We start from the raw sequence: 22909 nt of genomic DNA, 5'->3' as shown, positions 1-22909 counted from the left end.
GGGAGGCAGAATAGTCCTTGTCTGTCTATGTCTATGTCTATAAGGACGATTTATAAGTAATAAGAAGAAGATTAATTAATTAGTAAATAATAACTAAATAATAAGGATATAATCATAATTCATAATCATAATTCATAATATAATTTTTCTTATTCTTATTCTCATTCTTATTAATAATACATAGAATATACTCGGATTAAAGTAGGGAATAAAGTAATTATGGTGATTGCTAGTAGACATAAGAGTCGAATAATATATGCAAGGGATACTCCCAACACTACGCACTATACAAAAAACTGACTGTCAGAGATGGCCATCGCGGATGCGCAGGAAATCCTCGTAGCGGCGGCGGGTCATGCGGCGGCAGGCCTTCCCCCAGTAGATCATGGGGGCGGTGGTCATGATAAAGGCAAAGGAGAGGACGCCGATGGCGACAAAGACCTGGGTCAGGGTCTGCGCGTCGATCCAGTACTGCGCCGAAAAGGTGAAGATGCAGCCGATGGTGTTGTTGATCACCGACACGCCCACCATCCCCTCCAGCACCATCTCCGGGTAGGCGTCCATCAGATACGCCATGCTGAGGTCGCCGGCGCAGCCCCAGCCGAAGCCGATGAAGCCCAGGCCGACGTACGGCCACGGCCAGTTCCAGCCCAGGTCGGAGCCGATGCCGAACAGCATCAGCCCCGCCGGTCCGATCAGGGCGACGGGGAACATCAACCACAGCCGCTGCTCGGCCTCGAACACGCCCCCGTTGCGCTGCGCCATCCACTGTACAAACACGTCGGAGAACCAGCCGCCGTACACGCACCCGATGGCCGCCCCGATCAGCGTCGGCACGTTCATGATCCCCACCGCCGCGTCCGTGTAGAACCACGGCGCATCGTACCAGTTGTCCTCCTCGACCGTCAGGTAGAAGGTCAGCCACGCGTCCTGCGCCCCCCACTGCAGACCCGAGTATAGCACCGCGGGGAAGGCAAACACCCGCAGCGTGTGGTACAGCCGTTGGTAGTACTGCTTGAACCCGGTGCCCACCATCGTCGGCGATGGCGTGATCAGCGCCACCCGCTGCCAGTATGTCTTGCCCTGCTGCTTGCTGCGCCCATCCTCGGCGTCGTCGTTCGACCGGGGGGTCACCGGGAGGGTTTCCGTCTCCATCTCCGTCATCCCTTTCATCTTCTCGTCGGTCGCCGCGGCCGCGACACCCGCACCACTGCCGGGCTGCACGTTCAACCCGTGGATGACGGCCTTGCGGTCAAACGCGGTCTCCTCGAGGGTGAAATAGCAAAGGACCAGCAAGCCGCCGGAGATGATGGCGCCCAGCCAGCCGACCCAGCGCCACCCGAGCAGGGGGCTGTCGAGGATAAAACCGGCCACCAGCGGGCCGAGAAAGGTCCCCACACTGGTGGCCAGCACGTACACGCCCAGCACGAAGCCACGGCGATGCTGGTAAAACAGGTCGGACAGCGACAGCTGGGCCAGCGCCTCGGCACACGACTCAGAGGCGCCAACGAACAGCTGGTTCCAGATGTTGTCTTCGGTGGTCTGCACGCGGGCGAACCAGATGGACCCGATGATGGAGAAGAGCAGACAGAGCAGGTAGGAGATGCGGCGACCGTACAGAAACGGCGCCGGGCTCAGCAGCAAGGTACAGTATCCGATCCCCACGAACAGCACGCCGGCGGCGACATTGATGGCGTCCCAGGAGATGCCCAGCTGCTCGTTCATCCCGTTGCCCGCCGTGCCCGCATCGTTGGAGGTGGCGGCGGTGAAACCCACCACCAACAGCACCAGAAAGGCGTGATAGTAGCGTCGCGCGGGACTCCAGTTCAACGGATCGTCGGGCGAGTCCGTGGGTGTGGGAATCAGCGTGATCTCCCCATCCACGGCGGGGAACAGGCGCTCGGTGCCAGGCAGGTGTTCGTCGGCCTCCATAGATAGAACGGTTCGCGGTGTCGTGTGGTGGTCTCAACCACCACTCACTTCACTATACTAAGGCGGGGGGGAGGGGGTCTGGTCTGAAGGTGCTATGGCATGATCCGACGAGCGAAAAAAGCTGACTTTTCAACAGCTATAAATTCTTGATGCCCAACCAGACCCTGCAGGCAAAGATCCTGGCCGCGCTGATAAGGAACCGAGCCACAGCCGTGTTAGCCGCGTAAACCTGCTGAAAAAGTGATGGCGCAGTTTCAGCGAGTGGAGGAGAGACTTTGGCAGATAAGCAGATCGACACGAGTCGCCTCTTCGGCGAGCATCCGGGGTATTCGCTGCACAGAAGGGCGCTGGAGCCGTCAAGATGTCTGGGCGTCTCCGTGACTCTCAGGGGGGAGGAGAGAGACGAGGTCGAGATGGCCGGGCTGTTCCTGCCTGTTGTGGGAAGAGCCAGCGGGTCATGTGAGGTCATGTGACCTGCCAAACCCCAATAAACCGCGATGGCGCTAACGCTAGCGTCGTTCCGCGTGCACCATCCCGATTGGGTAAGCGTCTATCTATCTGTAGTATCTCGACTATGTCTTGCTATTAGTTCTGCTACTCCTGCTATTAGTATCTCTCTCTCTCTCTCTCTCTCTCTCTCCAACTTCTCAGTCAGTTGATTGTCTACACAGTCTACACAGCTACAGCCTACAGCACTTCTTTTTACATATATGTCCACTTGCCAACTCAGAATGTCTCAGTCATTCCACGTCACCTCTCTGATTCCCAACAATCAGCCCATAAAGCCCAGTAATTGTGGCTCCGGCCTGGCTGCGCGCCTCGAGGCGGCGACTCTGGCAGAGTCGGCCCCCGAGGCATCCTGCGCACCAGGACCGGAGATCCACAAGACGGTGATTGTGGTGGGAGCAGGAATTGCTGGCCTACGGGCAGCGGCGGTGCTGCGTCGCCATGGCTGCCGGGTTGTCGTGCTGGAGGCGCGCGACCGGATCGGAGGCCGCATTCTGACCAGCAGAAAGGGCGACTCGGTGGTAGACATTGGTGAGTCGTTGCTTTGGACAGTGTTGTCAGATGAACGAGAGTGCTGATGAAGACTAGGAGCCGCCTGGATGCATGAAACCTCCCAGAATAACTTGGTGAAGCTGATCCCCCAGCTTTCCATCCCCTACTATTACGACGACGGCGCCCCGCTCTACTTCACCGAGGACGGGCGTGCCGGCTCGCAGTTCAAGGCGAAGAAAGTGGCTGACGAGTTCGCCGACTACTGCGAGTGGTACTACGACACTCACCCGGACGCCCCCGACCGTCCGGTCGACGAGTTTGTCAAGGAGTTTGTCCAGCAGCACCAGCTGATCACCGACGACGAGCGTCTGTGGGCGCCCCAGGCCGTCCGCGAGGTAGAACTGTGGATCGGCACCAGCGTCGAGCAGGCCTCGTCCAAGCATCTGTCCTACTTCATCACCGAGCGCAACCTGTACATGAAGGGCGGGTATGACCGCATCGTCGACTGGACCGCCCAGCCGCTGCGCGACGACCCTTCCATCCTGCGTCTCAACCACCACGTCCGCGCCGTCCAGTGGAACGAGCACGGCGACGACGGGCCCCTGCGCGTCCAGCTCACCGACCCCCAGGGGGCCGAGCAGACCATCGAGGGCGACGCCGTCGTCATGACCGTGCCCCTGGGTGTCTACCATCATGACCTTATCGCCTTCCAGCCGCCCTTGCCGAGTGACATCCAAGAGGGCCTGGCTCGCTTCAGCTACGGCGCCCTGGGCAAAGTGTTCTTTGAATTCGCAGAGGTCTTTTGGTCGAAAGACAATGACCAGTTCATCTACTATCCTTCCCCGGAGGAGGCCGACGGCGACGACCTCGCCGTCCTCTCCTCCACCTCGAACAGCGCCTCTTCCGTGCGCTCCTCCTCGGCCAGCAGCACCCGCTCAGCCACATCATCCTCCACCGTAGGCGATAACATCCTCAACTACGCCACCGTGACGATCAACCTGTGGATCATGACAGGCGGCAAGTCGCTGTGCGTGCAGATCGCAGAACCCCTGACCCAACGCATCGAGGCCATGACCGACTCCAAGGAGATCTACCGCTTCTTCGAGCCCTTGTTCAAACTCCTGCGTACAGAACCCTACAAAGCCCTGCCCCGTCTGCTCAACGTTGAAACAACACATTGGACACAGGACCCCCTGGCGGGCTTTGGCTCTTACTCCGCCGATAAAGTCGGCGACGAGCCGCACCTCCTCTTCGACGCCCTCGAGGCCAACCGTCACTCCCGCCTGCAGTTCGCAGGCGAACACTGCACCCTCGTCGCCAATGGCTGTGTCCACGGCGCTTTTGCTACCGGTGAGACCGCCGCTACAAATCTGCTCGAGCAGTTCGGCATCCCTTTTGATGGTGGCGATCTGGTCACCGCTACCGAAACTTCGGCCAGAAGTATCCAGTAAACCATCGCTTGCATATGGCTTGCTGGGAACATGAGACTATCAGAGTCTCCTTCTTTCGTTCTGTCTGATATCATTGATCAGAATCTGTCCATCTGTCTTTACCGTTAATTGATATTGAATAAGTCTTCATGAAAGTCGTAGTTACTGAATATTATCATGTACTACGTAATACCTACGTGGTTACAACTGTATACTTAGTAAAATCAATTAGCATCTATCCAAGCTACCAGTCCAGCCTAATAATGGTGTCTCGCTCTCGACTCCCCCTGCACATGCTCTGCCCCCGACGACTGTCCAAACCAGGTGGACGCCCACCCCCCGCTACTACTGGACGGCCGCGAGTCCTCAGGCGAGGACCGTTCGCGAGACCCGCCGCCGAGGTCATCGGCTTCAATATGGTCAAAGGAGTTATCGCTGCGGTTCTTGCGTAGCGGCATGCCGTACGCGAGATCGTCGGTCTCCGTCTCGGCGTCGTCACCCTCGTCCTTGTCACCGTCTAGACCCTTCTCTTCCCGGACGAGCGCCGACCGCAGCATATCCAGCAGTTCGCGCTGCGACACAATGTACTGCGCCCTGTCCTTACGCGACATGGATGCCATCTCCCGCGGCAAGAATCCACCGCTAGCTGAGAGTTGCTCCATATGAGCCTCACGGCTCTTGTCCGAAGAAACCACAGACTGCAGTATTGCTGCCAAGGGAGACATCCAGTCCGTCGAAGAGCCTTGTGCAGCTGCACCACCCGAGGCAGCGGGGATGTTGAACCGCGACAGGAGGGATTGGGCATATGCCGCAGGCCCCGTTGCGGCGGGGGGAGGCGGGGGCGCAGGACGCTGCGGAGGCAAGCCCAGGACCTTCTCACGGATGAAATCGATAGCCTGGTAAAAATACTGCAGACCCAGTGCCTTGGCTTGTTCATGAGTGCGCCCGATAAATACCTCGATTTCACGCTCGTGATGTGCCAAGAAAGGATCGACATATTGTTCATACAGCAGCCGGGCGCCCTGGGTTTGAGGAAGAACGAGGTAGGAAAGAAAGAAAAGCCGCAACCAGCTATAAAACGGGAACCTATAGCAGCAGTTAGTTTGGAGAGCCCGGAGGCCCCAGAAAGTCTAATCGACAAAAGAATACAACTGTGTAGGCGTACCATCCTATAATAAAAACCGTCCACGACTCTGCCAGCAAAATCACCGACAGGACCACCCAGTACATCAACCATGGTGCCAACTGCCCCGGATCGGAGGAGCGCAGAGCCTTGTAGGACGCAAAGACAGGGAATAAAATCGTCACGACCGAGCTGGCAAACAACGGTCAGCAGGCAGCTCCAGGGCATGCGTCTTTTTTTTCCCTTCTTCCTACTCACGACATCAAGTCCGCAAAAATCCCAAACATGATGCAAGAGGATAAGACCAGCCGTCTCTTCTCTCGGAACCTCCTTCGTGACCGTTTTGTATATACTGTTGATGGGGATTTCTCGTCGAAACCGTCGGGCAGTTGGAGTCGGTGACCAGTATCTTATCGGCGGAGTGCGGGGGGAGCTGGGAGGGGGACGGTTTCACGCGACCGGCGAAAGGCCAGGAGCTGAGCAAGAAGCAGGAACAGTGAGCAAGATGCAGCTAATGGGAGAAAGAGAGAGAAATCGTAACGTACTCTGTCCGGTACGAGCTGTAGAGGCCGAGAGGAGGAGGGAGAAAGGACGATCGGCAGGGCGTTGCAGTTGCAGTTGCAGTTGCAGAAAACCGAATTGTGTGTCTTTTGGTCGCTGCCTGCCGTTTCCGCAGCCTCACGTCATCATTGACTGAAGACTTTTTTTTATTTGTTTTGCACAGGCAGGCGGTTTTAAATCTGTCTTGCTTGGTATATTGCTTTGATCTCAGCCAGTGATCATGTCGAGGCTGCCCTGCAGCTGCTAATCGTTTATTTATATATATATAGCACCGACATTATCTGCTGCACGATCGGTCGAATATTGGCGTAGGGTCCATAACTATCCATGGTCTGAGGCTCTCAAGACACTCGACAGCGACTGAGAGGCTGCATGATGTGGCAGTCTCTTCCAACCTATCTTGTCTACCTGTTTTATCAAGAAGGCTGATGTCGTGGTCTTCACGTCTCGTAATTGTCCATTCGACGAGCCGAGCTTCGTATTCTTATCTGGCGAGGCGAAGGAGGAACCTGAGACTGCCTAGAAATTCTATGTAGTAGAGAACAAATCTACCCTGAGGAGTCAAAAGGAGAGTTGCTGGTGAGATCAATCGTGAGTTCTGCGAGTTGTGTGCTGCTGGTCCTGGAACAGCACCTCAGCGTCAGTAAAAATGCCCAGTGGCCCCAGGAACTTCAATTTCTAGAACGTCACAGACCGTACCATGCACTTGGAAATGTATAATCACCCCCGGCTCTCCGAATCGACCACGTAGGGCCAGCAGACGGCCATCGGGCAGTGGTTGGGCCAAGGCGGAGGCGGTTTGTTTTGGACGCAACTTTTGGGACCTCGAGAGACTCCCGCGATCCTTCAGCAAAAGCAGTGAATGAACAAGGATCAATCAATCCCCCACAATACCCTTGGATGCTGACAGGAGAATTGTTGATTTCCATCATTTCAATCCGGAGCCATGTGTATTGCACTCGTCTCGACCTCACACCCGTCGTATTCGCTTATAGTCATCGACAACCGCGATGTGAGTCAGAAGAACCGCTGCTGTTCCCTACTCGCCCTTTGGTTCGTCCTCTCTTCTTCTTGCTGATTTTCTACAGGAATTCCTCCGTCGGCCAACCTCATCTCTCGAGTGGTGGCCAGAGCCGAATGGCCATGTGCTGGCCTCGCGCGACCTGGCGCGTGCCGTCCATGGCACCTGGATGGGAGTGACACGGCAGGGGAAAGTGGCTGTCCTGACCAACTACCGCGAGGACACGGCGGATGCCGTGTCTGGGATGCGTAGCCGAGGTGTGATCGTTAACAGCTGGCTGGCGACGCCGGCAGACGGCAGCGGAACAACCCGCGAGTTCGCCGAGGAGATGATTGCCAGTCAGACGTTTTCCGGCGTCGGTGGGTTCAGTCTGGTATTTGGCAGGGTCAACGAGCCTCTGGCGGTGGTATCGAACCGGTCATCGCAGATCGAGAACGTCGACTGGATTGCCACGGAGAAGAAGCAGACAGTCGGGCTCAGCAACACCGCGTTCGATGACCGGTCATGGCCTAAGATCCTCGATGGCGAGAGGCTGATGGAGGAGGCGATTGCCTCACATGTCGCTGCAGGCGAGAACGAGGAGGATCTGATCCAGCGACTGCTCGCTGTGCTGTGTACGGATACCCTCCCCCGCATGCCGGAGGGGTCTGGTCTGGAGACATACCTCCCGCATCTACGCAAGAGCATCTTCATCCCTGTCATCGGTCATACGGACCGTCAACCCGTTCCAGCTTTGGACAAGGAGGGAGCGGAGGAGAGGTTGAAGGCAGCCTCTCAGCCAGATGCTGCTCTGGACCCGGCATACATACAGGGTGCCTATGGAACCCAGAAGCAAACCGTGGTGCTTGTAACAGACCAGGGCCGCGTCCGTTACTTTGAAAGGACTCTCTATGACCAGCAAGTCAACCCCGTTCCGCAAGGGGAGGGCGACACATCGGTCGAGTTTACCGTTGAGCCGCCGCCGTCGAACCCTGACGAGGGTTCCTCATGAAATTCCCCCTGCTGTTACCTCTACTCTGCAGGTCAGCTCTGCAGGTCAGAGTGTTCCCTGCTATCTTCACGAGCACACCAGGTGCACGAATGAATGAATGACCGGATCGATCTCTGGCCAAGCGCCTCTTCCACCCTCTTCTTCTTAGTCTATAGCTTTGCGGTGGGTAATTAAAACCCTCGCCTGTATATAGCCGATCAGATAAACCATCCAAAAGCCGCACCAGGCATTCAACGAATACCCATTTGGCATTTCCGATAAGCAGTTTTCTTCCTCGTAAACATAAACAAAAAAGATGGAAGTTGACGTGCTCATGTGACCTGTCAGGATTCTTCCTTCCACAAAAGATTCGACTTGTCGACTGCAACTCTTCCCCTTCCCAACTGATGCTGCATCTCTACGATTCCACTCGTCTTGCTTGACCTTTCCTCTCTCAACACAAGATATCACAGAACGAGGGGAACTGCAAAGGGGAATTGCAAACACCCTGCTCTTCGACAGACTTCGCATCGACTCACGCAGTGCTGCGCCGCACTGTCGAGATGAGCTGGATCTCGCAAGCCGGTGAGTTTAATTATTTCAGGTGCCGAGACTATGGCAATAATAACAATCAAATTAAGTGATCTCTCTAGTTAATAGGCGCTACCTAGACGATTGAATCGATGGATTTCTCCACCAACGAACGCCCACCCCCGTCGTGTTTCATATTGAAAGGTCACCGCCAGCGGCCGTTTCATTACGCCCCACGAGTCCTGGTAGCATGGGAAATACAATTGAGACAAGAAAATAATTTAGTGAGATGACAGGGTCAGTGGGTGCCTTCATCAGCAAGACCATCTGGCTCAGTGGGCGCATAGTTAACATGCAGCCCTCTCCCCCCGTGTCCAGATTGGATACGGAGTGCCGAGGAGTGGCTTCACTAGACGCTGGCCGGAATATCCACCGTGATGGAACTGTTCGGCCTGGTGTACCATCTTGAGAGTTCAATACCACACTGTCTTTTGCCCCCGTGGCTCCAGGTCGGTGGTGGTGGCTACCAGCGGCAGCTCCCAGTGGCAGCTAGTACCGACTATGGACCCTGGATTTAATCTAATTGCCCCGGCGAGACCACGGAATTCATCCCAGACTCTCTCATTTGGCTTGCTTGTAAGCCAAGAACAAGGGACTCAGGAGTCGATCGTGCTGTGTCGACTCTGGAGGAGGGGTCCATCATGAGACTACGCGAAACGACAATGCTTCTCTCACGGACGATGCTCCGTGTCGGAGTGGCTTTCCGGATTCTCGAAGTCGAGGAAACGGACCCCAGCAGAGCGCTGTCATTGGAAAATAACAATGCTTGTTTGGGAGACAGGGGACTATAGCCTGAGGCTAGGGTGCTACTGCGTCAGGGCCGATCCCCGATGCAATGCACCCATGTGGGGAGGAGGGTCTTGCGAAGGAAATGAGCATGAGATGAAGGGTTTCATACAAGTTACCCCCGGTACTTTGGCACAGAGTATATAAGAATCATTGCCCTTGGTGGGTTTCAGCTTCTCTTGATCCTCTCTCTTTCCCATCCAACGCGTTGCACAAGACTGGTTCTTGTTCTATTCCATTCACCTTTTCTCAACCCTTGTCATTCATTCTTTTTTTTGTCATTCATTTTCATCCACATTCTTTTCCACTTCCAAAATGAGGTTTACTAACTTGATCATTGCAGCCAGTGCTGCAGGCCTGGCGCACGCTGCGGTGAGAGCTCAAGCAAAGAAGCGCAGCTCCGGGTTTACCTGTATATATTCATCCACCCTTCTTGCTATTCTAGTTGCCATGCTGATACGGATGATCTAGGGGTCGGTGCTAATGAATCCGGTGCTGAATGGGGTACCAACATCCCCGGAACCGAGGGCACTGACTACATTTGGCCCAACACGACTGCCATCGGCATCCTGAGGGATAAGGGCATGAACATCTTCCGTATTCCTTTCCTCATGGAGCGTCTCGTTCCCACCGAGATGACCGGTACCATTGACGCTACCTACCTTGCATCTCTGAAAACCGTATGCACTGTCAATCTGCAAGATGTGAGAAGAGGACTCGGAGCTAACAGGCTTGGGTAGACCGTCGAGGCTGTTACTGAGAGTGGTGCCTACGCCGTCCTGGACCCCCACAACTACGGAAGATAGTGAGTGAGACACTGGAGTAGATTGCATGGCTAGATGTCTGCAGAGAACTAACAGTGATATAACAGCTACGGAGATATCATCGAGTCTACCACCGATTTTGCCGCTTGGTGGACCACCGTTGCCAACGAGTTCGTTGACAACGACCTGGTCATCTTTGACACCAGTGAGGCGATCACCATTCCAGAACTGGACGCATGGGCTTGCTAACCCGGTAATTCAGACAACGAGTACTACGGGATGGAGGAGAGCTTGGTGGTCGATCTGAACCAGGCCGCCATCGACGCGATCCGTGCTACCGGTGCGACGACGCAGTACATCTTCGCCGAGGGCAACTCATACACGGGTGCCTGGACCTGGACCGAGATCAACGACGACATGAAGAGCCTGAACGATACGGAGGGCAAGCTGATTTACGAGATGCACCAGTACCTCGACTCGGACGGCTCCGGGACCTCATCGACCTGCGTCAACTCGACCATCGGCCAGAACCGTATTGAGTCGGCTACTGCCTGGCTCAAGGCGAACGACAAGCTGGGCTTCATCGGCGAGTTCGCCGGCGGTGTCAACGATGTCTGCGAGGAGGCCGTCGAGGGCATGCTCGCCTACATGTACGAGAATAGCGATGTCTGGATGGGCGCCGAATGGTGGGCCGCTGGCCCCTGGTGGGGTTCTTCTTACATCTACGGTCTCGAGCCTGATGATGGTGTCGCCTACCCGGTCTACATGCCCATCCTGGAGAAGTACTTCCCTGACAGCTCCACCACGGCCGCCACCACATCTGCTGCCGCCGCCGCCGCCGCTGTTTCTACCACCAGCACTACTGCCGCTGAAGTTGCTGCCACCTCTGCCGCTGATGTCGCTGCCACCACTGCTGCTGCTGCTCCCTCTGATGTCTCCGCCGCCTCTGCCACCTCTGAGGCGTCCGTCCCCTCCGCTACCTCTAGCACTGAAGCTGTCGCCCCGCAGGTGACCTCCTCCAGCACTTCCACCCAACAGACTTCTGCCAGCGCCATCGCTGTCTCGGTGCCGACCACCTTCGCCACCGTCCCGGCCGCCGCCGCGACGACCTCTGCCTCTGCCTCGGCCGCCTCGGCGACCGGTAGTGACTCCGGCGACGATGACGATGACTGCGGCGACGACGACGACGACGACGACGACAGCAGCAGCAGCAGCGAGGAAACGGTTGGCCACTACTACCAGTGCGGTGGGATCGGATGGACCGGTGCCACGGCCTGCGAGAGCCCGTACACCTGCACCGAGCAGAACGCGTATTACTACCAGTGCATCTAGACAGCTGGCCTGTCAGCAAGGTAGTATACTGTCTTTGCTTTCGTCTAGCGTCCAGACTGGACTTCTTGCTGATTAAAAGGTGATTCTTCACTTCTTGACTTTGATACTTCTTTTTCCCCCTCTTTTTCACTCTTTCGGTGTACCTATATTTTTTACTTCTTACATTCTCAAATACATGGCTCATCTTGGATCAAAACTGTCGAGTAGAAGAAATAAAGACGTACTATTATAATACTAATCATAAGAAGTAATCATAAACACAAGAAAAGAACCTAAAGAAGATCTACCTAATTGACAGCTTCATGCATCCGCACCGTCACCGGGTCAGCCGGACAGCTGGTCAGCGTGAGGTTGTAGCGGATTCTGCGCTGCGGAGCCACGTCTTCGATGGAATCGAACCGCTGCAACAGACGGACAAGGACGTATCCGGCCTCGGTAAGGGCGAACTGTTGTCCGATACAGATGCGCGGCCCCCCGTTGAAAGGGATATACTCCCAGCCGACCTTGCGAGCGTTCCAGCGCTCCGGACGGAACTCTGCAGCGTCCTCGCCCCAGATATCCTTGCGGCGGTGCATGACGTGCGGGTTGTAGAGGACGTTCTGGCCCTTGCGGACGAAGACGGGCGAGAGACCATCCGGTCCACCGCCGCGCGGGAGGGTGGTATCGCGGAGGGCTTCGCGGCGATTGAAGGGCACAACGGGGTAGAGTCGGAGGGTCTCGTTCAGACAATACTGTAGGTATTGGCATGATTTGAGCGCCGCGAACGTGAGCTTCTGCGGCTGGGTGTAGGTGCCGAATTCGTCGAGGATGACCTGGCGGAGCTTTTGCTGGATCTCCGGGTGGCGGGCGAGGAGGAGCACCGCCCAGCTGAGCAGGGATGCGGTCGTGTCTCGCCCCGCGAGAAGGATATGGACTAGGTGCGCACGCAGTTCGAGAGGATCTTGCGTGGAGGCGGCTAGGGCTTCTAGGAACACGTAGGGGGTCGATTGCTTTTCATCATTGGAGGAGGCCTTTTCATTATTCGCCTTTCCTCGAGCGCTTCTCAGCGCTGACTCCACATAATGGTCGATAAAGTTGTGGACCACCTTCTGACACCTGCGGTCCTCTTCGCGGTTGAAGAGCCAGTACATCTTCTCATATCGGACTTTTTCTGCTATGAACTGCTGGGATCGATCGAAGCAGTAGGCAAAATCGTTGGTGCCTAAGCCGGTGTTGCTATGAAGAGCAGCGAGCTGACTCTCGCAGCTCTTTCCGAACAGGAATTCCGTCGCAGAGTCAATGGTGAGCCGGAAGAAGATAGCCTGGATGTTGGTGTCCGAGGTCCACCCATCGTATCCCACGGGGAGTGCCTGCATTGCATTTCTGACATGGCGCTCCTCGAGGTCCAGGTCGCTGACTTGGCTCCGGGTGAATTGCGGTCGAAGCAATGCCCTTGCATGGGACCATTCTTCGCCATCTGAGGTGAACTTTTGCAGATTAGCCTGATATAATACACTTCAAAAACCGATCAAAATCACTTGGGTGCTGGATTTGATTTACAATACCATGCCCTAAGAGAGGGCCGAAAATCTTTATGCGCAAGCTCCCCAACCCAAACTCCTTGAACTGAGTCGCCAACACCGCTTGGATATTTTTTGGATCCACGGTGAACAGATGGTCCTGGAAGCTCAGCCGGACTCGATACGTCGATACAACTCGGTCATGAATTTCGGCCATGGTTGCCACTCGATCCTCCACCATTTCCGGCAGCAGCTTCTCTCGATCGTATCGGACAGTCGACACTAAACCGGAGATGCCGAATGGATCGCCGGGGTGTATTGGAGCCGGCCGACAGCCCATTTGACGGGCCTTTCGCGCATGCTGCCAGGAAGAAAAGGCCGACAGCACCAGGCGGACGAGAACCGCAATGGCTGCCAAGGGAAGCAGGCCGGAAAAAGGCAGCATCTTGAGGGAGACCCAGTGAGTGGCTGGCAACTTTCAATGGTAGTAGTGGTATTTGTAATGGCGAGAGAATCAACAACAGCGAGAAGCAATGCCTTTTATCTCTTGTCACCCAGACGTTGTAACGGACGGATTAGTGATACTCCCGCGGTTTTTCTACAGAAATCCCCGCTTCTGTAAGGGATCGGCTGGTCGGTCATAGCAGAGAGACTGGGCTATACGCGTCATCTTCAAAGGCTGTAGCCTATCATTGTTTCCTATTTTTCATCCGAGGCAACGGACTGGACGGAGCTGATCGACGCCGATCCGGTGAGAATCCTGGAGGATGAACAAGCGTCGTGTGGAGAGAGGCAGAAGTCTTGAAGTCTAGAAGATGAGGTGGTACAAGACGGCTTAAACGTTGGAGGTAGGAGGGATGACATCACCATCAGCAACCACTGTGTCTATAGAATTAATAGTATACAGTTGTATTATATTAAAATCAGTGAAAACTATCAAGTAATTAGGTTAAGACTGATTTTCCTCTACTCGTCTCTACCACAGAGCTCTCTAGGCATTTGATCATATGAAAGTATCTACAAAACTTCATAAACTCGGCATTATCAATTTGTGCACTTTATGCTGGTACGGAGTACGGAGCAATTAATTATTCCGTTTCCGACCTCCGTTGGTGAGACGCTTGCCCCGATTTGGTAAAGCAGCAAAGTGAGTACGCTAGTCTACTTTTAGACTAGACAGACGGAACTCAACTCGGCCAACAATAAAAACGGCTGCCTGTCAGCGTTCGGACTACGGAGTTAGAAAGATATTCATTCCCATCTTTCGTCATGGAAGCAAATCATGGAACTATGTTTAGAGATACACTCGGATGAATGGAGCCGGGAAAGTCTGGATCCTGATGCCTGGCGTATCAGAAACCGTTTGTTAGAGGTACCTCTACGCTGACGTGTGTTTGAACGGTTCTTTGTTGACGTTGACTTGACTAGGGTAAGGCAGGGATTTCTTCTTACGTTGTACGGAGTACGGAGTAAGCCCCGGAACAATGATTGCCGACGGGCATATCTTACAAGTAGGAGTCTAGGAGAGCGAAGGCTCGATGTGATTAGAAGTCTCCGTGCTGGCGTCGGTGCACCGTCTGAACCTCTCGGCTGCATATACGGACACCAGACAGACGCAACGCGAAGATCAGCGCGGATTTCTTTTCCCGAATCTAGTGACTGCTATACCGGTAGCGATCTCACAACAGCTACCGGTGACTGATGTGTCCACTGAGCCCGGAGGTGCTATCATCATCACGGGTTTCGTCTTCAGTCCCGAGGTAAGACACCTTCAAACGGAAGGACCCATTCAATATAATGACGACGGGAGGAAGACCTAACTTACTAAGACCACTGGGGGCAGTGATCTTTAGCAAGGCCACCCGCTCTATGTGCTCATCCCGGCAGCTCAGACCGGCTCACCTCTGTCCTCCAACTTGCTCCAATCCGCATGGCCTGCGAGCATGAAAACCGCTCATGCGGCTGCTGAACCATATCTTTATTGGATATCTAAAGGCCGCTCATGCATCGGACTCATCTGCTATCGGATAAGACACCGGGGCCATGTACGGAGTACGGAGTACTCCGTACCTGGGCCTGAGCGGTTCGATGGATTCCTTTGTCATCAACACGAAAGTGATGTCTGTCAATGCCGGTTCCAAATGTGAGATAACATCGATGATTCCCCTGGCAAAACTGAACATTCTCAAGATATTCCAGCGGTGAGTTTTTTTCGGTACGGGGTACTAGAAGGAATGCTAATGACGCCCTGACGGTCAAGACAATGTATCTTCACCGACTGAACAGTACAGAGTACAAAGCCCTTCTTTCCGACCTACTGTTTTAGTCCTGCAGCCGGTGGTTTCTTCCCTCGGCGTGATTTCGGGGTTTTCGGGGTTTACAGTTCACGGTTTAACAGGGAGGATTGTCCTGGAGACACATTCCTTTTGGAATCGATATCAGCGCCAGGAATTCTGACCTGTCATTTTTATTTTCTCATTTCTAGACCAGGGCTGGGGCGATTTATGGTGCGCTGTACAGAGTACAACGAAAAGCCCTTACACGCCCTCTCCAAGCTCCGGTATTGACCCCCACGCAGCTGCTTCCCGGTGGATCATATACACCTCGCAGCTCCAGGATACACTAGAGATCCTACCATTATAGCAGCCTCCACTGTGAAGTAGTTGCAGGAGAACATCGCTGCCATGGAAGCCGGGCTCTACCGGATGGTCTGGTCCAGGCCTTTGAGGTGGGGGTGCTGGCTGACGACAGCCGTTCCATACCATGTGTAGATAAACGAGACGCAACTCTCAGGCTCTATATTTAGAAAATAGAGCCAAAGTAACTGTTTAGAGAGCGTTTACTTGCTCAAGGTTGATGGTTATAGCAAGACAACGCAAGTCTTGGCGGTGACTGTCGCTTAAGTAAGGTGTTTGTTGGCCTCAGGTTTGTTTCCTCCGTGGCCAGCAAAGCCAAAGCACTCCGCAGCAACTCCTTTCTACCCAGGGTGAGTACGACGCCGGGTGATCCTCCCATCCATGGTCTTTCTATTCAAGCATCGCGTGCCCTTCGATCATGTAGCACGCGTCTGACCACTGCCACGATGGTGCTCTCGCTGCCTAGCTTCACCCGATCCACTACTACATCGTCAACCCCGCCGCTGCGCCCTCGCGATCCCCCCCAGCAGCAGCAACCCCCGCGCCATCGCCAGGAATCAACCGGTTCATCCGCCGGCAAACCCTCGTGGCCGTCCTTGAATACGTTAGCGTCATCGGCGGCAAACGGCAGTCAGTCAACAACACTGAGCGAAGCCCTACGAAACAACCCCTTCGGCAGCACCTCGCGTTCACGTGCGGAGCAGACGGCGTTGAGCCAGACGGAAGAACAACGACGGGAGCAAGAAGAGCTGAACCATGCGTTGAATGTGCTGGCATATGTCTTTCCAGACGTCAAAATCGAAGTATTCCGCGAGTTGCTGGTCCGGTTCGATGGCCAGAGCAGGTTACATGTCTGTGTGGAACAGCTGCTGCGTCATAAGAAGGAATGGGTGGCAGGAAGATGGAACGTGCCAGAGGTGATGAATCGCGGAGGTTTAATTGATGGAAGTCTAGGAGACGGTGCTGCGGTTCCACTAGACGAGCTATTCCGAAGCGACGACTACAAGGTCTCGGTGAGAATCGTCCTGGCGAAGGAGTTCAGCAGCCTCAGCAAGAGCACGATTGATGCAGTGTTGGCGGAGGTCAACTTCTCCTACACCCGGGCTCGACCGATCCTGCGAGACCTCTCACGAAAAACGTGGCGAGCGACGTTTAACAGTATTTTCCCTTCCTTCCGACGGAAGAAGGATAAAGATGCCCACTTGATGTTGGTTTGGCAGCGACAGGACGATGGCGAGCTTCTACCAAAGCTGAAAGAGACGGGCAGTGCGGAACTGGATAAGGAACTCTACGATACAATCCTTGCTCCTCTGTTGGCCCAGCAGAAAGAAGCGCAGGAGGGACGAGACTTTCAGCTGGCGGAGGCGCTGAACGAAACCGAGGCGAAAGCAGCCGATGCATTGTACGAGTGTGAATGCTGTCTGGGGGATATAACCTTTGAACAAGCCTCAACCTGCTCGACGAATTCGCACATCATCTGTTACAACTGCATACAGCGGACAACTCACGAAGCGCTCTTCGGACAAGGGTGGGGGAAATCGATTGACGCGCAGAAGGCGACCCTCAAGTGTCTGGCACCACTGCCTCACGGCATGTGCGATGGGAGTCTTCACCCGCAGGTTGTCAAGCAGGCCATTCTCGTACAGACGTCGGGATTCGAAACGTACCGGAAGTTTGAAGATCGGCTTGCCTCCGAGGCACTCCTCAAATCGCAGCTCAAGCTTGTTCGGTGTCCTTTCTGCTCCTATGCCGAAGCAGACTCTGCTTACCATCCGTCAACTCGAGGGATAGTGTGGCGGTTTCGTCGAGGCGGCATCATCTCAAGCATTGTCATCACCATCGTGCTGCTGGATCTGATCCCGCTCCTTTGCATTCCAGTTCTGATACTCCTGCTTATCGATCCTGCTGCGGTCGCGGCGGTTTTTAGAAACTCTCTCATCAGCCTCTGCCTCAAGGTGCGCCCCAAACGCTTCACCTGCGCCAATCCAACCTGCCGACGCAGCAGCTGCATCACATGCAACAAGCCCTGGCGTGACCCTCACATCTGCCACGAACCCCTTCTACTGGATCTGCGCGCCACCGTCGAGGCAGCTCGCACTGCCGCCGTCAAGCGGACATGTCCACGGTGTGGGCTGTCCTTTGTCAAGTCCTCTGGTTGCAATAAGCTGACATGTGTCTGCGGGTATTCCATGTGCTACCTCTGTCGCAAAGCTCTAGGGCCACCTCTGAAAGGCGTCGGTGGCCGTCGCATACATCTCCGCCGCCATCTGGAAGGGCGAGAGAATCTCAATCTAGACGGAGGGATGGTAGACGAGGAAGAAGACGAACAACGTGACGATGAAGAAGAGGAAGAGGCCGCGGAAGAAGCAGAAGGGTACAAGCACTTCTGCGAGCATTTCCGGATCAACCCGGGCTCGCGATGCACGGAATGCAACAAGTGCGATCTCTACGAGGCCGAGGACGAAGAAGCCGTGGCGCGCCGCGCGGGAGAAAAAGCCGAGCGAGAATGGCGCCTCCGCCAGGGAGTCGCAGGCCACGGCGTAGGTGTCGGCGGCGTCCTGCGCAACGTCAATTCAGATTTCAACCAGTACACTGCCAACGTGCGCCCTGTCGCCGAGGGTCCCGGGCCGAACCCGCACAACCATCCCCATCATCACCATCAACAGCTTGCCTCGTGGTCGTGGGACCTGCAGTGGTCCGACTCCTGGAAGACAGTGCAGTACTGGCTGATAGATGCGTGGCTGGACGGCCGGTGGATAGCCGAAGGCCAGGCCTTGGTTGACTCGCTTGTCGAGCAGGTCGTCGTCATCGAGGAGGTCTAGTCTTTTGACTTTATTTATTCATATTCTCTCCTTCCTCTTATCCTTCTCTACTTATACCTCGTTTTTTTTCATTTGGGTTTGGCGTTTGGATTGGCCGGGTAGCATGATGAAGGAACCATGACGGTTTTTTTTTTATTTGCGATGCAAGGACAGGAGTAATTTGGTTATTACTACTTATTGGCCTGGGGGGTTTTTTTTGGAGTTGACGATGGCTCTCACTTCCGGATGGTATGGACAGGGCATGTATGGTGAAGATCCCATTCCTTCATTCGCAGAGACTACTTAATCTTAAGAATGAGACAAGACATGAACCACTCTACTTCGTCTGATGAGACATTGCAGGACTATACTGGTATATGATGTATTGTATATGGATGAGTCAAAACTAGGGATGCCGTCTCCTGACCAACACCTTGACTCCGTCCGGCGGAAGAATGGCTTCAGTCAACCACTTATTCGGTGGCCGCTGGTGATTATATTCCTCTGGAAATTTGACATCATAGTTGCTGAGCACGTAAGAGATGATCATCTTCAACTCGAAGTCAATCAGGAACCGACCGGGGCAGGCGTGCTTACCGTGACCAAAGGGGAGATGGTCCGGGCTGGTGGTCACAAAGCTCAGAGTACCTATTTCGCTTGGGTCCCCGCCGTTGGAAGCCTTCTCGCGCAGACGAGAGAAGCGGAAGGGATCGTATTGATCTGGGTCCTCGTAGGTGGCTTCGTCAGTGTGTGCGGGCTGGCTTAGGAAGGAGAAGAGACAGCCCTGGGGTAATTTGAGGCCGGTGTCGGTCTCGAGCCCGTCGACCATGACCTTGCGGAAGACGGCGCGTCCGCCGAACGAGTGGCAGCGGAGGGTCTCGCGCGCGACGCTGTCGGCCTGGACCATCTTGGAGAGCTTAGCTTTTGTCCAGCGGCCGTTGCCGTCTTCGGAGCCCATGATGCGCGTCGCCTCGTCGCGTAGAACGGCAATGGTGTTGTATTCCGCGTCCGAGCCCAAGATGTTCAGCAGCATGTTGGTCACCTGGATGCCTGTCTGGTGCATCGCACCAAAGTTCGTCGTGGTCAAGTACCGAGCCATGATGTCAAGATCGTAGAGATACTGAGGCCGTTCTCGCTGGGCGAAGCGAACCATCATCTGTAGGTGGTCTCCAGGCTCCTTGTGCTCCGGATCGTCCTTGGCATATTTCAGCGTCTCCAGACGCGCACGGTAGGTTGACTCGAAAATTTTCTTGATTCTTCTTTGTATAAGCTCGGTTTTCAGGCCAACCAATGGACCGATGACAGGTCGTAGGATGGGAGGGGCGGCGCCGACAAGACCGGCCGTCAGAACGAGACTTTCGTTGGCGGCTATGGCGTCTTTGAGATATTTTGGATTACGACCTGAAAGAATTAATGAAAACTGTCAAACTGAAAGGATTCAAAAAAAAGAGACCTACATAAGGGCAAGCCCACCGTAAAGCGACTTGCTGCCTGTGCAACAATAACCCGGATTGTCTCCAATAGGGGAACCTCTTTCCATTCCTTGTCGTCAGTACCAAAATGGGCATCAAACGCGACTTTTAGCTCATCGTTCATCGCCGCGACGATGTTTTCCAAGGCCGAATTCAGTTCCGTCCGAATCAGCAGACCGGGCCACGAATCAATGACGAACCTGGTGTGGCCAAGACTGTGTTTAATCTGGTCAACTTCGGCAAACGCTTCGCCCACGTTCAGCACATGTTCAGGCTGTCTCAACGCCCAGCGCATCGAGCTGACGGGTAGAATGAGCTCTGAGCGGGCTCCCACCCCGGGGATGATGACCGCTTTGCCTTTTTTCGAGTACTGGAATACTGTTAGCGGTGCAATTTTCGCGCCTGAGTCGAAGAACATGGTCTTACCTCATGATACGCCTCGTGGAAGAGCTGTTGACAGTCAGTCACGTAGGCAAGCCGTGTCTTCCAGCTGAAGCTCGTCTTCCCTGGCGGCTCTCGGATTCGATCGACTCCTTTGGGCAGGGGAACGTCCAGGAGGATATGCAGCAGGTACAAGGCAGCCAAGGCACCCACGCCCAACAGGCCGAGACCGATCGGGCTGCTGCTAATTTGGTCGAGCATGAAAGGAACCTTTGGTAACTCCCCAATTTCTCGTTAGTTACCTAGTGGAAGTATCTCAGGTTTGAAAAAGACAGCTCCTGCCTTTAATCATTCATCTCACATCTGGGCTGTTCAAATAGGCATTCCTTTGGATCCTTCATGGCTGTTGGGAAAGTTGGACTCTGTAAATTGGGGTTAGTAATTCGTAGATCAATTATTTTACTCCACAAAGGAGGCGAAGCAACCAATTGGTATATTTTTTATTGTTGCTGACGGCCACGCTTGTTTATTAGTCACGGACTATCTGACAAGCTGAGACCACTGATGTCACTGAATATCCCCCCCAGCTACTTCAATAGAGGACTTGATGTATCCGAATTTTTTGAACGACTGCTTGCTGTGTATAATGTGCCAGTATTCCGCTTTCGATGACGCAGGGACTTTTCCCGAAGGGCAAGTAGGTATGAAGCATGATTTTTACCCTGGTACGAGCATGGTGCCTCGATATATTGTATAAATAGCCGGTGATTTCTGGCGAGAGAGATTTGTTCGCTTAGATGCATAGCATCTTCGATCTCGGGTGTGAAATCTCAGTCACAGCGAGCTCGTTCAAACTATTTCTCTCCTCCTGGAACTGCTATGTATATATATAGCTACTGGGCTGTGATTCCACAAGAACGAGGGCAAAGACCGGAGGGATAGCCAGAGGTTCTCATCGGACATAAGAGACGATAACTACTAGACCACAATCAATGTTAGCCATGTTCATTGAGAAGGGAAGATCAGGCGGACAATTCCTATTAGTATCATTCCTGGGCATATGCCATGCAGTCATTCAGATGAATTGTCCCCAGGCCTTCCAACTAGACCGCCAAGAGCAGGACGCCATGAACATGTGTTTGCACTCTGTTTAACACATGACAGAGTCTCGAGGACTCACCACTATGCCTACCCTCTTCTGCAGCAACTGAGACAAGGGTCTTGGTCAGGAACCATTGCAGTTGGGCGCTTGAACACGGGTTTGGAAGAGTAGACGGAGAGCTGATTGCAGTCTTGAGGTTCGTCTCAGGCTCAGTAGAAGCGGCGCGATCCCAGAAAAGGTAGGCCATCGACACGTGACTCCGGTGTTTCTTTTGGGAAGGAGCCATCCATCGCAACAACCTCAACAACCTCAACAACCTCAACTACACTCCTTACTCCCTATCATCAGCGACAACGACTGCAACATCGAAGCCAGCCTTCAGGCAAATCGAGTGGCAGACAGCGGTAGCTGTCATCGAATGTCGACTTTAGAAGCCCTTTTCTGATAGTCTGGAGGGCTAATGAAATGGCTATCCTGGGGGAAAACTGGTAGGTTTGGTCCCATGATCTTCGGTCATCTCGATCTGTGTTATTTATTACACAGCAGCAGTGTGCTCCGCACTGATAGCCGAATCTTCAGAAGATGCTATTTGCAATCGAGCGTGGCTCTGTGTACAGTAAAAGCACGCACCTGCTCCACTCTGCATACGACATCGGCATAACACTGGATCAGCGGATACTATTACTGCGACATAAAAGCACGTGGTTTATACTTATGCTGCTTCTATAAGTCTGGTAAGAGTACTATTTCTGCTTCTCTTACAATGGTATCTCTCTCAATTCTGATACAAAAGGCTACTAGTTATCTACGGAGTACAGCCCTCAAAACTTCATGAGTCTGAATCATTCGACAGCTTTCGTGGATATCTGCAACTGAAGGTCATGTGGAGTCCGGAATAAACAATAAATCATCAAAATCCAGGAGCCTGGAGGCTGTCGAGATGGATCCCTGGATCTTGTCCATAAACCTAGACATCGTCATGTAATCACGGACTTACGGAGATTACTCTGCCTCTGCCACTGCCATCAACAAATTAACGAATGCAAGCCGACCCACGTCTGGCGGCAGTGAACTGCACGTCTACAACAAGCCACCTCGTTTCCCTCCCAAGATAAACCATTTCCAACCACTTTTAAGCTTTGTCCGGGGGTTCGGCGCTTCGCCCACAGCGATCTCCCTTCTCATAGGCCCGTCGTCCCGGATCGCGGCGGTATCCCTGACGAACTCAGCTCCAGCCACCCGAATCTTTTCTATGAGAACAGAGTCCTTTTGCTTCTTTTTCAGGGGGTTTCGTTCGCTGTCAAACGGCATCGCCATGCGCCCAGAATGGCCTATTTTTGTGAGAGATGAGGAAAGAGCCAATGGCTTTCTTTTCACCAACCTCGAGAACTGATAGTGCATAAAAGACAGGCAGAATGATCTCCCTGCATTGGTTCGTGCCTTTTGAAGAGATTTGATCGACACCACAACGAAAGGGCTATAGAACATGGGACGGTTCCTCGGGAGCAG

The 22909-nt window shown here is 54.0% G+C and overlaps 9 protein-coding genes across 9 annotated transcripts; 4 read left to right on the top strand and 5 right to left on the bottom strand.

Annotated features, from left to right (window-relative positions):
• Window positions 1–303: 303 nt before the first annotated feature.
• ASPZODRAFT_66868 (hypothetical protein) lies at window positions 304–1932 on the bottom strand (the record flags this gene model as incomplete). The annotated part of the gene is made up of 1 exon (XM_022729406.1): window positions 304–1932. One exon carries the CDS (start codon window positions 1930–1932, stop codon window positions 304–306), a length of 1629 nt encoding a protein of 542 aa, XP_022581070.1.
• A 731-nt stretch (window positions 1933–2663) lies between these two features.
• Window positions 2664–4382, top strand: ASPZODRAFT_66543 (hypothetical protein; the record flags this gene model as incomplete). The annotated part of the gene is made up of 2 exons (XM_022729381.1): window positions 2664–2970; window positions 3028–4382. 2 exons carry the CDS (start codon window positions 2664–2666, stop codon window positions 4380–4382), a joined length of 1662 nt encoding a protein of 553 aa, XP_022581069.1.
• A 214-nt stretch (window positions 4383–4596) lies between these two features.
• Window positions 4597–5841, bottom strand: ASPZODRAFT_132627 (hypothetical protein). Its single transcript, XM_022723072.1, has 3 exons — window positions 5743–5841; window positions 5527–5676; window positions 4597–5447 (listed from the first exon to the last, which is right to left on the bottom strand). The coding sequence occupies exons 1-3, from the start codon at window positions 5745–5747 to the stop codon at window positions 4619–4621; spliced, it is 984 nt and encodes a 327-aa protein (XP_022581068.1). The 5' UTR covers window positions 5748–5841; the 3' UTR covers window positions 4597–4618.
• A 702-nt stretch (window positions 5842–6543) lies between these two features.
• ASPZODRAFT_132623 (hypothetical protein) lies at window positions 6544–8319 on the top strand. Its single transcript, XM_022723071.1, has 3 exons — window positions 6544–6666; window positions 6740–7057; window positions 7134–8319. The coding sequence occupies exons 2-3, from the start codon at window positions 6992–6994 to the stop codon at window positions 8055–8057; spliced, it is 990 nt and encodes a 329-aa protein (XP_022581067.1). The 5' UTR covers window positions 6544–6666; window positions 6740–6991; the 3' UTR covers window positions 8058–8319.
• ASPZODRAFT_1971655 (hypothetical protein) lies at window positions 7985–8621 on the bottom strand. The gene has a single exon (XM_022727463.1). It carries the CDS (start codon window positions 8565–8567, stop codon window positions 8202–8204), a length of 366 nt encoding a protein of 121 aa, XP_022581066.1. The 5' UTR covers window positions 8568–8621; the 3' UTR covers window positions 7985–8201.
• A 1107-nt stretch (window positions 8622–9728) lies between these two features.
• On the top strand, window positions 9729–11509 carry ASPZODRAFT_66384 (hypothetical protein; the record flags this gene model as incomplete). The annotated part of the gene is made up of 5 exons (XM_022729371.1): window positions 9729–9825; window positions 9885–10093; window positions 10154–10218; window positions 10285–10382; window positions 10440–11509. The coding sequence occupies 5 exons, from the start codon at window positions 9729–9731 to the stop codon at window positions 11507–11509; spliced, it is 1539 nt and encodes a 512-aa protein (XP_022581065.1).
• A 198-nt stretch (window positions 11510–11707) lies between these two features.
• ASPZODRAFT_132621 (hypothetical protein) lies at window positions 11708–13798 on the bottom strand. The gene is made up of 2 exons (XM_022723070.1): window positions 13049–13798; window positions 11708–12975 (listed from the first exon to the last, which is right to left on the bottom strand). Exons 1-2 carry the CDS (start codon window positions 13451–13453, stop codon window positions 11797–11799), a joined length of 1584 nt encoding a protein of 527 aa, XP_022581064.1. The 5' UTR covers window positions 13454–13798; the 3' UTR covers window positions 11708–11796.
• Window positions 13799–16090: 2292 nt separating this feature from the next.
• Window positions 16091–18466, top strand: ASPZODRAFT_66170 (hypothetical protein; the record flags this gene model as incomplete). The annotated part of the gene is made up of 3 exons (XM_022729355.1): window positions 16091–17888; window positions 17988–18244; window positions 18311–18466. 3 exons carry the CDS (start codon window positions 16091–16093, stop codon window positions 18464–18466), a joined length of 2211 nt encoding a protein of 736 aa, XP_022581063.1.
• A 385-nt stretch (window positions 18467–18851) lies between these two features.
• ASPZODRAFT_66197 (hypothetical protein) lies at window positions 18852–20559 on the bottom strand (the record flags this gene model as incomplete). Its single annotated transcript, XM_022729358.1, has 3 exons — window positions 18852–19846; window positions 19903–20287; window positions 20344–20559. The coding sequence occupies 3 exons, from the start codon at window positions 20557–20559 to the stop codon at window positions 18852–18854; spliced, it is 1596 nt and encodes a 531-aa protein (XP_022581062.1).
• Window positions 20560–22909: the final 2350 nt, after the last annotated feature.

Source organism: Penicilliopsis zonata (genome assembly GCF_001890105.1).
Source record: "Penicilliopsis zonata CBS 506.65 unplaced genomic scaffold ASPZOscaffold_7, whole genome shotgun sequence".
NCBI lineage: Eukaryota > Fungi > Ascomycota > Eurotiomycetes > Eurotiales > Aspergillaceae > Penicilliopsis > Penicilliopsis zonata.
The sequence above is the reverse complement of the archived record's forward strand: the minus strand, read 5'-3'. Positions and strand labels throughout refer to the sequence as shown.

What these genes read in the sequence shown, in the direction of transcription:
- ASPZODRAFT_132627 (XM_022723072.1), bottom strand. An exon ending in ACGGTTTTTATTATAGGATG is followed by an intron (nt 5,448 to 5,526) that starts GTACGCCTACAC and finishes CTGCTGCTATAG; the next exon opens with GTTCCCGTTTTATAGCTGGT.
- ASPZODRAFT_132623 (XM_022723071.1), top strand. Translation starts at nt 6,992, where the DNA reads ATGTGTATTGCACTCGTCTCGACCTCACACCCGTCGTATTCGCTTATA. An exon ending in TAGTCATCGACAACCGCGAT is followed by an intron (nt 7,058 to 7,133) that starts GTGAGTCAGAAG and finishes GATTTTCTACAG; the next exon opens with GAATTCCTCCGTCGGCCAAC.
- ASPZODRAFT_1971655 (XM_022727463.1), bottom strand. Translation starts at nt 8,567, where the DNA reads ATGCGAAGTCTGTCGAAGAGCAGGGTGTTTGCAATTCCCCTTTGCAGT.
- ASPZODRAFT_132621 (XM_022723070.1), bottom strand. Translation starts at nt 13,453, where the DNA reads ATGCTGCCTTTTTCCGGCCTGCTTCCCTTGGCAGCCATTGCGGTTCTC. An exon ending in CTCTCTTAGGGCATGGTATT is followed by an intron (nt 12,976 to 13,048) that starts GTAAATCAAATC and finishes AATCTGCAAAAG; the next exon opens with TTCACCTCAGATGGCGAAGA.